This window comes from Vigna unguiculata, chromosome 7 (genome assembly GCF_004118075.2).
Source record: "Vigna unguiculata cultivar IT97K-499-35 chromosome 7, ASM411807v1, whole genome shotgun sequence".
Taxonomy (NCBI): domain Eukaryota; kingdom Viridiplantae; phylum Streptophyta; class Magnoliopsida; order Fabales; family Fabaceae; genus Vigna; species Vigna unguiculata.
The window spans coordinates 27,062,836-27,078,091 of NC_040285.1; the positions used below are offsets into that span (position 1 = coordinate 27,062,836).

The 15,256-nt window shown below is 28.3% G+C and overlaps 1 protein-coding gene across 1 annotated transcript; it reads left to right on the plus strand.

Moving 5' to 3' along the window:
• The first annotated feature begins 1,298 nt into the window (after positions 1–1,298).
• On the plus strand, positions 1,299–2,767 carry LOC114189686 (phosphoenolpyruvate carboxylase kinase 2-like). Its single transcript, XM_028078327.1, has 2 exons — positions 1,299–2,136; positions 2,241–2,767. Exons 1-2 carry the CDS (start codon positions 1,359–1,361, stop codon positions 2,285–2,287), a joined length of 825 nt encoding a protein of 274 aa, XP_027934128.1. The 5' UTR covers positions 1,299–1,358; the 3' UTR covers positions 2,288–2,767.
• The last annotated feature ends 12,489 nt before the right edge of the window (positions 2,768–15,256 follow it).

The following is a 15,256-nucleotide window of genomic DNA, read 5'->3' on the forward strand; positions in this document are numbered from 1 at the left end:
TATTAATATATTCATTTTGGTATAATTTTTATTTCTTGAATGTTAAACGTGTATATGCCGTATAGGATGTCCTTGGCCAGTTGGATTTGGTTGTAAAGAATAGAAATAGAGTTCACTAAAATGTTCCGTTCAATTTGGATTACGTCTATCAAGCATCGAGCCTAATATTATTATTATTATTTTGAAGAATTTAAGAAAAATATATTTTTATTCTATTTTTTCTAATAATTTAAATCCAATCTACAACACATGTAAAATATAGAGCTTATGGCATATGAAAGTAGGAGAAAAAAAAAAGGAGAAATATAGGAAATGGAATAATAATAATGTGATACTGTGTTCGTGTCAAATCTAATTAGGAAAAAAAAAGTTGATAACATAAAATATGATAAAAAAAATTCACTCTGAATAAGAAAAGGTGGTGTCACAGTAGAAGTTAGGTTGTGAGTTTGTAATCAAACTCTAGGCGTGAGAAGCCCATAGAGGTGAAGTCAGCTACTTTACCAAACTTCAGCCTCAATACAAAAGTCATGCGAATTTCTGACTATTACAAAAATTAAGACTTTCGGTTCCTCAGGAGGTATATTCTAAGGATATAGCCTTTCCTTATTCCAATTCGTTTACTCCTCGTGTTCAGATGCAAAGAAAAAAGAATCCTCCTTTATAAAAGCATTAAAAATAAGCAGTTGTAAACACAACAAAAGCAAACCAAGAGATTCAACTTGCAGAATAACAAACCAAATTCATTTCTCTAATTCACGCCTAATTATAGACACTTGTACGTGCTTTAAATTAGGGATGTCAATGGTTCAGTTCAGGTACGCCACAAATAATATTCACGAGCACAAGGAAATTTTTTCATCCTACTTCAAACAAATAAACAAATAGTTTCACTATCACCTTCAAACATTTCTGTCATGCTATTCGGTAAATTAATTCCTAAACATTCGAATTTAGTTATTCTAAACGGTAACATTTTTAAAACTCCACCTTAACTTATTTTTATTATTAAACGATATAAAATATATTCAATTAAAAAAACATATCTAGTAATTAGATTTATAATATAATAAATAGATAAATAAAAGTAGGTCGAAGTTTTTAGTTAACATATTTATTATTTTAGTATATGTAGTTGAAGGGAAGGGCAGAGAGAGAAGGTGATAAGTGGTGTAGTGTAAGAAAGAGTGAAGAAGTGGTATCCAACACCGAATATTCCTTTTCAATACTCCGCCACACATTGGGTCCCTTTCTTTCCCCATCTTTCGCGTTTCCCCTTTTTTTCTATAAAAACAGAGTAACCAAACAAACCCCACAACACAACACAAAAGAGAAAAAAAAAAACGGAAGAAAGAAGAATGTGCGAAGCGCTGAAGACGCAGTACCAGGTAAACGAGGAGATCGGTCGTGGACGATTCGGAACCATCTTCCGGTGTTTCGACCCTCTCACCAACGAACCCTACGCCTGCAAGGTCATCGACAAGTCTCTCCTCGCCGATTCCACCGACCGCGAGTGTCTCCAGAACGAACCAAAATTCATGACTCTTCTCTCTCCTCACCCAAACGTCCTTCAAATCTTCGATGTCTTCGAGGACGACGATTATCTCTCCATCGTCATGGACCTCTGCCAGCCCCACACACTCTTCGACCGCATCGTTAACGGCCCAATCTCCGAGGCCCAGGCGGCCGTCCTCATCAAGAGCCTTCTCGAAGCCCTGGCCCACTGCCACCGCATGGGCGTGGCCCACCGCGACATCAAGCCCGACAATGTTCTCTTCGACTCCGCGGATAATCTCAAGCTGGCGGACTTCGGGTCGGCGGAGTGGTTCGGCGACGGGAGCACCATGAGTGGCGTGGTGGGGACGCCGTACTACGTGGCGCCGGAGGTTGTGATGGGAAGGGAGTATGATGAGAAAGTTGATGTGTGGAGCTGTGGTGTTATTTTGTATATAATGTTGGCAGGGATCCCTCCTTTCTACGGAGACTCTGCCGCTGAGATCTTTGAGGCTGTCGTTAGGGCTAACCTCCGCTTCCCTTCTAGAATCTTCCGGAATGTCTCCCCCGCCGCCAAGGATCTCCTCAGAAAAATGATCTCTCGAGACCCTTCTAGAAGGTTCTCAGCAGAACAAGCCTTGAGTAAGTTCTCATCACTTTCTGCACAACAAACAACTCTTCCATCTTCATCTTTGTACTTCATTTTGGGGCTTTTGTGTTGATGGTTTTTTTTTCTCTCTCTGTAGGACACCCTTGGATCTTGAGTGCTGGTGACACGGCTCAGTTGACTTGAACGTGAGATGAATGCAATGGAGCTAGATATACTTATATATATAGAAAGAGATAGAGAGAAAGAGAAAGAGAGAGACGACCTAAGCTACTTGAGATGGTTGGTGTAGCTGATTTTGCCCCTTGTCTTTGTTCTCTTCTACTATGACAATAAGCTGGTCTACTCGTGGTGGCAGAGGAAGGAACGGAACAGAGGAAGCTTCTGTAAATTCTGGTGGTTGCAAGTAGATTTTTTTCCCCTTTTTTTTTGTTTTTTATCATGGAATCTGAGGGAGACTCTGTATGTATGTATGTATGTGAGTCCAGAGAATCTTGTTTTCTTCCACTCTCGATGATTTTCTCTGTATAGAAAGTGAGAAAGTGGGTTATCTCCCAGACTCCCCCACTACAAAGTGCAGTTTCAAACTGCCTCTGTTCTTCTTGTAAATGCAATAACCATAATAATAATGGTAATTTTGAGTGAATAATGTTACTGGATTCTCAATCTCTTTTCATCTCAACGTTTTCTTTTACCCTCATCATCAAATTAAATACAGATTCTGCTGTAAAAGAATCGATTCAGAGAGGAAGATAAAAGAAAAACCTTGAAGTGAAGGGAGGAGAAAATACAGAGGAAGAAGATGAAGCTTCAAATGAACATTTTTAGTGGTTATTTTATTGATAATTTTAAAATTTATTTTGTTCGAACTTTAAATTTCACACACCAAGAAGATCTATGATGTGTATTTCAGATACTCACATGTCAAATTTTGTGTGTACTTTCAGCAACAATTTAGACTTGCTGAATTTTCAAGCCACAAGCGAACCTGTCTTTAAGGTTTACAGAGTCTTCAGCACGACTGAAGACTTCTTTTCTTTGGAATAAAATATCCGTAGCTATAATATAAATGTATGTTATCACACCATTAATATTTATATATCCTCCTCATGTTGTAATTATAAAAAAAATGTTTAAATTTTTATTTTGAGATAGTTTAATGTTTACAAAATAAGTCCTTTCTAAATTACTTAACCTCTAATTCAACTCAATTAAGTTGCTAAATAAAAATATATATAAATCCAGCTTGTTAAATTAAACATCATTTAATCCCAATCCTTACCACCATATCAATTGAGAAAATTTGCTAAAAACTTGCATTAAAGTATAATAATTAAAAAAGTTAGTGTCTACAATAGCCCTTGGATTTAGCTTTGAGACCCTTTAGAAAATAGTTCTTCTGACGGAGACATTTATAAAAATGTAATATTTAAAAATATAACTTATTTTATTGTATTAGTATTTTAACTACTTTGGCGGTATCTTTTATACATATTCTCCATTGTCTTATTTTTAAGAATATTGTGCTTATATTTTATATAATCACATTTAATTTGTTGTATCTTTTTACTACAATAACATAACCAATAATAAATTTTAAAATAAATTAGTTATAATCTTTATAAATAGAAGTTAAATATTTAGTTTAATTAAAAAAATATTTTGATAATTACATTCTCAATAAGCAAATAATGATTTTCTTTATTATAAAATTATAGTTCAAATTTTAACTTTTATATCGTCCTTTATGTCTCAGTTACACATGAACATAACCATATTAAAATACGATGTAAACTTTTCAATTTCAGCTTTTCAATTTCAGCGAATTTTTATATCTATGTTGTCTTCATAATCATATAGCATGAAAGCCTTTCTACCTCTTTTCTAATATAACTATAGTCTAATATCTTTCAAAATTTTCAAATTCCCACTATCTTAAATTTTTTAACTTGAATTCAGATGCTTGGACTTCGATTCCCTCCAAACTAAAGTATAAAAAGATTTGTTACCTCGATTACTTTGTAATGTGGTTGATGAGTTGGTTTAATTTAAAAAACTAACATTTTTTAAATTATTTTATTTGATATATGGTCTCAGGTGGTATGAGAACCGAGGTAGATTGGTCTTTTATGCTTCGGGTTTTCGTAGAACTAAGACAAAATTAGGAATGACAATGGCAAAGTGGGCCAACTCGATCTGTTTTGGCTTACCATACGATTTGATTCACATATGTAATGAGCAAAATAATTGTTTTTTTATTTTTTCATAATAATTTATATTCACATTATCGAAATAATTTTAAATAATTAGTATAAAGAATCAAAGAAAAGGAATAATGGCAACAAAGATTATAACTAAAGTGAAATAGCAAAATGTCTCCTTACAAGACATGTACAAATTTGTTAACCTAAAAATGCATAAAAAGATATTTCATATTTAAGAACGAAAATCATTATCTTCTTATATACAATGATTATGCATTATAATAATAATAAGGTTTAATTACTCTTTTGGTCCTTGTTTTTTTTTTAAATGTCAATTGATCCTTCACTTTTTTTCAAGTTTTAATTTGGTCCCGATTGTTAAAAACTTGATGCAATTTGGTCTTTTTCGTTAAATTTCTTAACACTAATTAATGTTTTTTTTTATAAAAATTGACGTTATGATAACGTTAATTACATCAATAAAGCAATTCATCCTTATTACCAACTTCAATTTTTGTGAAAAATCTTTTATCTATATCAAGAAATTTAACAAAAATAACCAAAATTATATATTTTTTTGAAAATCAGAACCAAATTGAACTTAATTTAATATTTTTGGACAAAATCAAAAGAAAAAAAAAGTAAACATAATAATAATAATAATAATAATAATAGAAAGAACTTACATAAATAACATAATAAATATTGTGGGCATTAAAAAAAATATTTAATTTTATAAATGACTGGCGGGTCATCCCACCCTGTCCCGCCCCCATGTTTAATTACTGCAGGTTGCGCAATTTTACGGACAAACAAGTTCAACGTCTAAATCCACCTCTAAACTGTTACTCCTAAGTAGAATGAACCTTTATGTCCCAATTTCAAAAATAACCGAGACAGAAAAGCTAAGTTAAAAATCCTGGCTTTTGTTTTTATTATAAAAGTTTGCTTTGGTTCGATATGTTTTGCCTAGTTGTGTAACTACAATAAATATTAAATATTATATTTTTTGGTTTAGGTGGGAAAAGAATTATGAAGAAAATAATAAGTTTTTTTTTGTCTGTCCGTTTCTTAGAGAATTGGTGTGACATGTAACCACTAACAAAGACCACGTGGACTACAGGTGCTCTGTTTTTAATAAATTCTATTTAATAATCAGCTGCAATTCTAATTCTCTTCATCTTTTTCTTCTTTTCTCTAAAACTTGCGTGGGACTCGTTTATTTGAACAGATGGAGAAGTATAACAATTATTATCAATCAACATGAAGTCATATTGCATGTGATTTCCGATTTAATTATTAAAGTATTAATAAATTTAAAATATGTAGCAATTATTTTTAAATGACATTGTTAACATAAACCATTATAGTTGTAACTGTAGAGAGATGCTGATGATTAAAATAAGGAATATAAGTTGATAGAAAAGGAGTTCTACTTATGAACTTTAGCTTTATATTTAATGAATATAATGAAGGTGTGAACGTGATTCCTTATGTTATGTTCCGGATTTGACTCTTCACTTTTAAATTAAATCCAATGCTTTTTCAACTTAGTGTCTCGATATTAATAATTTTATAATGTTTTAAATCTCAGGATGCATGCAATTTTATTCTTTTACTTTCACACTTTATTATATACATTAGATAAATTATGAGTGAATATTTTATTTTTGTATAAAAAATAAAATAGTTTTCAACAAACAATACTTAATAAAATAGAAACCTTCATATCATATACTAATTTTATTTTAACGAGGTTTGTATCATATAGTTTGTGTGGTAAAGAGGGGGAACAAGATCCATTATAGTAGTATTTTGAAACATTCGATTAATTTATTATGTTATTCTATTAATTTATTTAATTTAAGTGGAGGCAAGATCCGTCTTATTTCACATTGAAAAACGAAAATGGATTAAAATCTTTTGCCGTACGATTTGGTGAGATTGAATTTTAAGGCACGAAAATTGCCATGTTTCATACCTCATGACGCATTACTGGTCAAATCTTTATTTTTATAGAAAAACAAAAATTTATTTAATCATATTTATTGGGAGGAGAATTTGGTTAAAGATAATTAGTTAGGTATGTTATAGAATAGTCATGGACAAAGTTAAAGTATTATCGGTGTTACTGACATGACTAGAAGAAAAAATCAGTAATTTTTCTATACAACATAATTTTGTTAAAAATGAATATAATTACAATAAATGATAGTTTTTTTTAAGTATTTTGTCACATCATGATTTAACAAAAAGTGTTCAAACTTAAAAGGGTGTGAATTGAAAAGCGTAAGCAATGACGTCATAAGAAGTTGAAAATGCAAAAATTGAAGATAAGCAATTGTGTGTATATATAGGCATGCCCTTATCATAGTGGGACCCACTGTCCGTATAGTGTATGACCACTTTTTATGTTGGGACCATGCCTCACATGTGACCCCTCATTTTCGTTTTCTTGTTTTCAGTTTAGTTGAAAAGACGTTTTACCGTTTTGATGTGAGATAAATTACTAACTTTGGTTTCTTCCTACTCTATGTGAAGAGTTGATAAATTATTTAGAGCAAATAACTGGTAAGAAAATTATTGGTATATTTTTTTATTGTAAATATATTTTAAGAAGTTTTAAAAGATTAATTTTATGTCCATGTTAATTTTATTTTAGTAAATATGTGACATTTTTTGAATATTAAATTTATGTTGAATTGTATTAATTATTAATAGAGTTAAATAAAATTATAATTTTTTATTATAAAATTATAAAGATATTGGTATATTCTAATTTTATATATTTTTTGTATTGTAAATATCTTTTAAGAATTTGTAAAAGATTAATTTTATGTTGATGGTAATTTTATTTTAGTAAATATATGTGACATTTGTTAAATACTAAGTTTATGTTTAATTGTATTAATTATTAGTAGAATTAAATAAAACAATGAAACTATAATTATAATTTTTTATTATATTGAAAATGATACATCAAAATTTATAAACCCGTTATTTATTTCATTATTTAAAATATTTCTTTTTATTAATATTTTTTTCTGTTTAAAAAGTACTTTATGAAACATTGTTTATATTTTTATTTTCAAAAATATAGATGGAAACTTTGCTTGTCAATTGATGATACGTAAATATTTTATTTGAAAAGAAAACTAAGCATCTGTTTGTTTCGAAAGATGGAAAGCTTCATTTCCAAACCTATGTGTGACAGAAGCAGGAAGGCTGTGTGAAAAAGATAAAATAAAATATTAATATATATTTTATATTTAAATAATTAAATAATTAAAAATAGTTAATTTATTTAAATTTTCATAATTTATTTCACTATTTTTCTCTTAATTCAATTTTTATTTTTATTTTTTCTCTCAAATCTACTACTTTTTATTTTCCAAACTTCGATACAAACAAAACAAAATTATCTTTAAATTTATTAAATGATGATATAACAATTATATTTGTTATAATTGAAGTTGGACCAAAATTTTCACCGATCGTGAATATTATATTTGTCTTAACTATATTAAATAAATTTGTTCACGGAAGGTTTTATACCAGTCCATCAATAATTAATAAATCTATCACTTATTTAATTTCTTGGCATTTTTTTAGTTAGATATAGTATATTTTATATCAATCAGACTTAAAAAAATTTAGGTATTTGTATTATTCATCTCTATTTTAAATACTTTATATATTTTTATTGAATATTTGAAAAACAAATGTTTTAATTTAAGTTTATTTTATTAAATATATCATTTTTAATTTGTGCATGGTATTTATTTGTTACTTAATTGATTACTTAGCAGTAAGAATTAGTGATGTAAACAGGGTAAATAGGGTATAAATAATAGCTCTCTACCCGATTCGTTGGATAAATATTCACTTTGTACCCGTACTTATATCCGTCGGGCATCTGTTATATGTGGATATTCGCATAATTTTTTAATATCCACTAATATTCATGGATACCCACGAGTATTTACAAAAAAATAATAATAAATATTTAACAATATATTTTAATCGTAGATTCAAATAAAATACAATACATAACATTTATAGATTTTAAACCAAGTTCAAACAACTCATTTAAATAGTGTTGAATAACAGTTTACAAAGATGAAATTCTTTTAAAACTAATTGATAAAAAAAATAACTCATTCAAAATCAATATATTAATATTTTAATCATATTTTTTATTTTTTTAATTTAAATTAGAGTATAGCGGGTACGGGTATCTACGGGTATAGATATTATGATACTTGTACTCGTTCTATTAATATGCGGGTATTAAAAATACTCGTATTCGTTACCCGCAGATATCCATTTCTTATCCGTTGTGAGTTTTATCTATGGATACTAGTGGGTACGGATTTGTTTGATATCCCTAGTAATAATTTTAGAAAAAAAAAACTCATTATATTCTTTTTATTAAACTCACGTCATAATTGAAGTAAAACACATTATCACTTGAATGATTATGATAATACTTAAACAATAACATTTATACAAAAAGTAAAAAATATTTTAACACAAATACAATTCAAAAATAAAATAAATAAACGAACTTATTTAGGAAATTGTCTTACATTGCAAAAATTTCTCCAAGGTTCATCATGTTTCCGTCGCATGGCAATAGCTTTTAAAACTTCAATCCAAACAAGCAACACTTTCTTTTATTCCATGCATGAGTGCACTCCTTTCACAATTGATTAATACAATTAACTTCACAATCTCAATAACCACATGTGTAAAGTAATTAAAATTTTGGTAAACGTATAAACTATAAGAAAGTAATTATAATGTGTGTTTAACTTAACAATTAATACTAAGGAAAAAAAAGAATAATAAAAAAGAAAAGGAAGATATTTAAATACAAATTCAGTGTTATTAATAATTTTTGAACAAAAGAAAAACATGCAAATGATAAGTTTCTTAGAAGTAAAAATAATAAAAAAGTAAACAACTTCATCTTTTTAAGATATTAAAAAGGACAAAATAATGGTATGGGAAAGGCATGAAACGTCACAAAAAGCCATTTCTACGATCAAAGTATTAACAAATGGTTGTCAAGTTGGGCAAAAGATAGAAGTCATATTTTTAGTCCAAATATATTAATTTATTTCGTTTTATAAATAAGTTATCTTTCTCCATATATCACCATATTATATTTTGTAAGTGAATTCAAATGGGATTTTTTTTATTATTATCTTCCCTTTATTTTACTTCGAATAAGAAATTTTTACAAAAATAACTGATCAAACTTCCTTTGAGCCGAGACCTTGATCTCAAGAGTGTGTTGTTTCACCGTATCATTTATGATTTATACATAAAATGGTAAAAAGTACCGGTTGTTAAAATATAATAAATGATATTTGATTTTATATTTTGATATTAAAAATTGAATTAATTAATTTCAATAATATTAATGTAAATATCATATTTTATAAAGAAAAAAATATATTCTTTAAATTTTTTAAGTAATATCTCTTTGAATCTAAATAATCACTTCGAAATTTTTTTAAGACCTCTATTAAAAGTGTCTATGGATATATAAATTTAAATCCACCATTTCATTCAAAAATTCAATGTAATTAAATTTTGTATACTGTTAACTTTATATCTTAATAATTAATAATTTCAGATATTAAAATATTGTTTTTTTTAATATAGAAAACTTTTGTAAAGTTAACCAGAATATTACAAAAGATTATAAAGGAATCAAAGAAAGAAAACTTAACCAAGCCTCAAATTTATATTTTAATTGTATATTTTTGATAAACATTTTTTATTGATTTTTCCTGTTAATTTTTTTTCATTAAATTATATTTTAACTTTTAATAATATTAAAATATAATTATTTTATTATTTTTTTTAACTTTTTATTACATATATTAGCTAAAATATTATACACAATTATATAATTTTTATAAATATTTTTATTCTCTAAATAAAATAAAATTACATCAATATTATTATTATTATGTCAGAATTCCTTTCATATAATAATAACAGAAGTTAACAAGATCCAATATTAAATTAAAGACTATACGGTGTTCCAAAAAATATCCCATTTTTAGGGGTAAAACATACGACAAACCGAAAAGGCAATCAGAATATTAAAAATAGAAATTAGAGAAACGATCGAAAAAGAAAGCCAAAATAAAAACAAAAACAAACCTTTAATTTAGAAATAAAACACATTTTAAAAGAAAAAAAAAAGTGAATTTACAAAAATAAAGGGCAGGACCATGTTAGATGTGAAATGGAAAAAAAGGGAAAAAGGGCGTAGCGTACGCTATGACGTTATATTGTAAGTTGAAACGGAGCTTCTAGAAGACAAGGGATGGATGTGTAGGCATGGCATATAAGCACATGCATGCGCATATGCTGTTTTGCCTATTTGCCAAATTCTGAGGTTTTCAACTTTAATTCGTTATTGGAAGATGCATGAAGATAGTCTTAATATTCCCTTTATCACCAATAAAGGGCATAAAGTAAAAGAGCCATGATAAGCTGATTCATATGGTATGGCTCCAAAAATACGAGTCGGAATCTTTTTTACATAACAAAAAAAAAAGATGAAGGAATCTAATTAACATTGCCGACCACGTACGGTGTTGATGAAAGCACGTGCCACGTGTGACGTGTCTGTTCTCTAGGTTGTTCTAATTCGAAATATCCGTACAACATGACCGTGCTCTTTCTCTTATTCCCACGCGTAATCCCATCATTTACGCAGTCGCAGTCGCAACAGAGTTCGTAAATCTCACGCTAACTATGTTTACACAATTTCCACATACGAAACTGCAGGGACGGTACAGAGAGAGTGACTTTTTTTTTTAATAAAAAAATATATTAAGTTTTGGAAATTATTTCTAAAATAAATATTTTTAAAATGAAAAGTTAAACCCATTTACGAGATTCCATTTTTTGTCTGGTTGCTATTTGTTGTTTTATTATAAGGAGTGAAGGACATTAATGTGATAAGGTGTGTAGAGTGTGGAAGAGCATGAGTTATGAGATATGAATTGGTTTGGTATTCAAACGCATCGACATGTGTATGGTTTTTGGTTTTCAAATTTAAAGTAAGACCCCACCCACGTGATTGCTGTCTGCGCCCATTACTTTCTTCTCTGTCCTTCTTTTTTTACCTTTCACCCATTTCCCATCCTATTATTTTTCTAACAATATATAATCAAAAATAATATATATCGAAAAAAAAGTCAAGTAACATTCGACATTTTTTCTCTAAAAATTGCAAGTGTGAACATTTTTCATTACAGTTTACAATAAAAAATCATAATAATCATCACAGTCTGTTAGTATGACATTAACGACAAACTACAAAAAAAAAATACTATGATTCTAATTTTTTTTACTCTCATTTAATATGAATTATGAATGAATATATTATTTTTATTATAAAAACGAATAATAACTCCACTAAATTATGTCAGAAAATAAAAAATAAAAAAAAATTATTTTTTAATAAATCAATCATAATCTTAAAAAAATTATAAAATGAATTGAGTATTATTAATATAAAAAATTGGGTTAAATATATTTTTGTTTCTTAATTTTCAATAAATTTTGGAATTAGTCCATTTCAAAATTTTGAATAAATTTAGTCATTCATCTTTTAAAATACGTGAATTTAGTTCTTTTAATTAAATTTTGTTAAGTTTATTTGATATGTTAAGCGCGATTTGTAACAGTATTTGACTTAATATTAAAGTAAATATGTGTCAAACAGTATAAACAACTTGAATACAATATTGAAACATTAAATAAACCTAACAAAATTTGATTAAAAAAATTAAATTCACAAATAAAATCCTAAATTAATCTAAAATTTTAAAATAAACTAATTTCAAAATTTATTAAAAATTAAGAAATAAAATTATATTTAACCCTAAACAATTCAATATTATAAAAATAAAAAAAAACCTACACATATTTATGAAGAAAAGATAAAATTTGAGTAAAGAGTACATTTATTGAGGTGGAGGGGACACAATCTGTTGTGTTGTTTGATTGCATTGGAGGCAGCCACCCACGTTAAGCAGTTGCTACCTATTTTGTTTTGTTACGGCACACAGTGGACCCCACCACACAGTTATTGTTGCATCCGATAACTTATCTCTGCTTTACCTAACGTGATTCCTCGTTCCACCACCACAATATACAATACTTCCACTCTCCTATATGGGACCCCACAACAACAACAAAAATTATCTACCCAACCCAACACTGCACACTGTTTCCCCCACTCCCTACAAATTACTCACCAATAAAACTATATTTAGTTTTCGCTTAAATTTCCCAACAGAATTAAAATCAGTTATAAGAAGACAAAAATATGTGAATCTTGGAAACCAAACTGAAAGTGATTCCACCAATTTTTTATCTCTGTGTTTGGGTTGCTGAGCAAGATTCCATCATATTACATTAATTAAAGAATGTTTAAAGAAATATTAGGTTAAGTAGCAATAATTGCAGCATAGTAGAGATGTTAAACCCACCACATGTCCCAACCACCAATCATGGTCCTACCCATGTGGTTGTAATTAGAGTAGTATCTGAGTCCAACCAAATTGGATAGGGTTAATAGGAACAACAACAGTTACTTTATGGGTCCCAAAAATTCAATCATACGAAACAACCAGACATCGAAGATCTTAGGTTTGGGTGTTGCTAAGGTTACTCACACAACCCTCATTGTCTTCCCGTGACCAACAACTAAGACTGTGATAGCTATTTCATCGCACGTTAACATTCATGCATATTCATCATTCAACTTTTAACATTGTCCAAACGACACAACCAACGGTCGTTTTCCCACTCATTACTCACCTTTTTTAACCTCCACAAACAAGACACATTGCTCCTTCTCGTCAATTTCAGTTTCAGTTTGAGTAGGAGGCATATGGCATCATCGACAACACTCACTATATTAAACAAATACTCATTACTCATCATAACAATATAAATAATGTCACTGAAAACCATGGGCTTCGCAAAACCATGCACTTTAAATTATCTTCTCTCCACTGTCGCATTCGCAATGCTTTCGGTTGCTTTCTCTTTTCTTTATTCTGCTTCACCTCTCAAAATAACAAATATATGTATCTTTGTATTTTGTGTTCATGTTAAACTAATTTCGCTTCTTTAACACCTCCTTCATTATTGTTTCTGACATCTGTAACAGTTTGTAATTACTTACAATTTTCGTTCGATACTTTCGACAATATTATTGGAAGAACCAAATCTACTTGATGTGGATTTATTATAATATGTTAGTAAATTTATGTTTTTCAATCTAATTCAAAGTGTTTTAAGTATTTATGAATAATTCACCATGAATATATATCAATCGGTGAACAATTCCTTCGTATTTTGAATTAGAGTCATAAATATTTTTATATTATTGGTTTCTTTTTTAGTGCGAATCTCAATCAATAATTTTTCATATTTTTACATTACAAATAAAATAAAAGGAAATATACATGAATGAAATAAAAGTTAGAAATTCATATCAACTAGTGATAAGATAAGTTTATAATATATAAGTCAGTACTAACTTTATTTTTCAAGTCGATTTTGTAAATTTGAGTTATACTAAAAATTCACTTATTAACATGGTATTAGAATCTGTTAGAATCTATCCCGGTGAAAGTTTGTTTGGTCTATTGTTCTACCTGTTATCAAACCATTCATTAATGTTTAGTTTCATACTCGAAATGTATATGTCTCAGCGTGAGGGGGGTTGTTAATCATATCGACTAGTGATAAGGTCAATTTATAGTATATAAATATGTGCAAACCTCACCTTACAAGTCAGTTTTGTAATTTTTAGTTAGGCTTAACATCCACTTCTTAACAATAAGTATTTTAAACTACTCATGTTGTATAAGGAGTTTTCATTATTTTCACATTCTACAACAATCATTGTGTATAACTTATCTCTCGATCTAACTTCAGCCTTTGTCTCGGTTTGTACTTACTCAATATTTTTCTATCTCGATCATGCTTCTCTCAACCCCTTTTTTGTATCAATCATGCTTCTCTTGATTTTTTACAACACTTCCTCATCCACTTCCTTGATTCGAGGTTTCTCGGTACATTTATCTTCACTTATTTCAAATTCTTTGTATAGACTTGTTTATCCTCTTTGATTTAATCTATTTCTCAAGAACCTTAACACCTTTACACCACTTATTTTGTACGTTAAGTCAGAATTGACTCAAGGCACAAATAAGTAAACTCTTTGCTTTAAGTTTCCAAGAAAAAAAGACCTTGAATTTTTTTATAATACAAATTGTTTTAGGCAAAAAAAAAAAGTCTTAAAAAATATTTTTTAATACTAATTCCTTTAGATATCGAAAGAACAAGACCTAAAAAGTTCAAAAATAATTTTAAATCAAATTATTATAAAAATATTTCATTCTTAAGTTTGTTATAATAATTCCAAATCCTTGAACCGTGCATTAATTATGAATGTCAGTGCTTCTTTTCATCACAAATTCAAACCTAGGTTCACGTGCGTGTGTGTGAAGTGTTAAAACTTATATACTAACAAATAGTTAATTATAAATATTATAAATAATATCTTTAGAAGTTAAATATATTTTTGTTTCTTAATTTTTTTTGGTGAAAATTAAAATTAAACATTTGTTAAAATTTTGATTTAATTTAGTCTTCAAACTTTATAAATGCATGAATTTAATCTCAAATTTGGTGGTTAAGTTTATTCGACGCTTTATGCGGCTAACATCGAAGGAAATATGTGTCAAACAGTATAAACAACTCAAATGATATCATAAAACACGTTTGAGACATCAAATACACTTAATAAATTTTGGTTAAAATGACTAATCGATACATTTCTAAAGTTTAAAATATTAAATGAGGCTAAAATTTCAAAAAATAACTAATTTCAAATTTCATT

Coding starts and splice junctions, on each gene's coding strand:
- LOC114189686 (XM_028078327.1), top strand. CDS start 1,359: ATGTGCGAAGCGCTGAAGACGCAGTACCAGGTAAACGAGGAGATCGGT. Junction 2,137..2,240: donor CTCAGCAGAACAAGCCTTGA/GTAAGTTCTCAT, acceptor CTCTCTCTGTAG/GACACCCTTGGATCTTGAGT.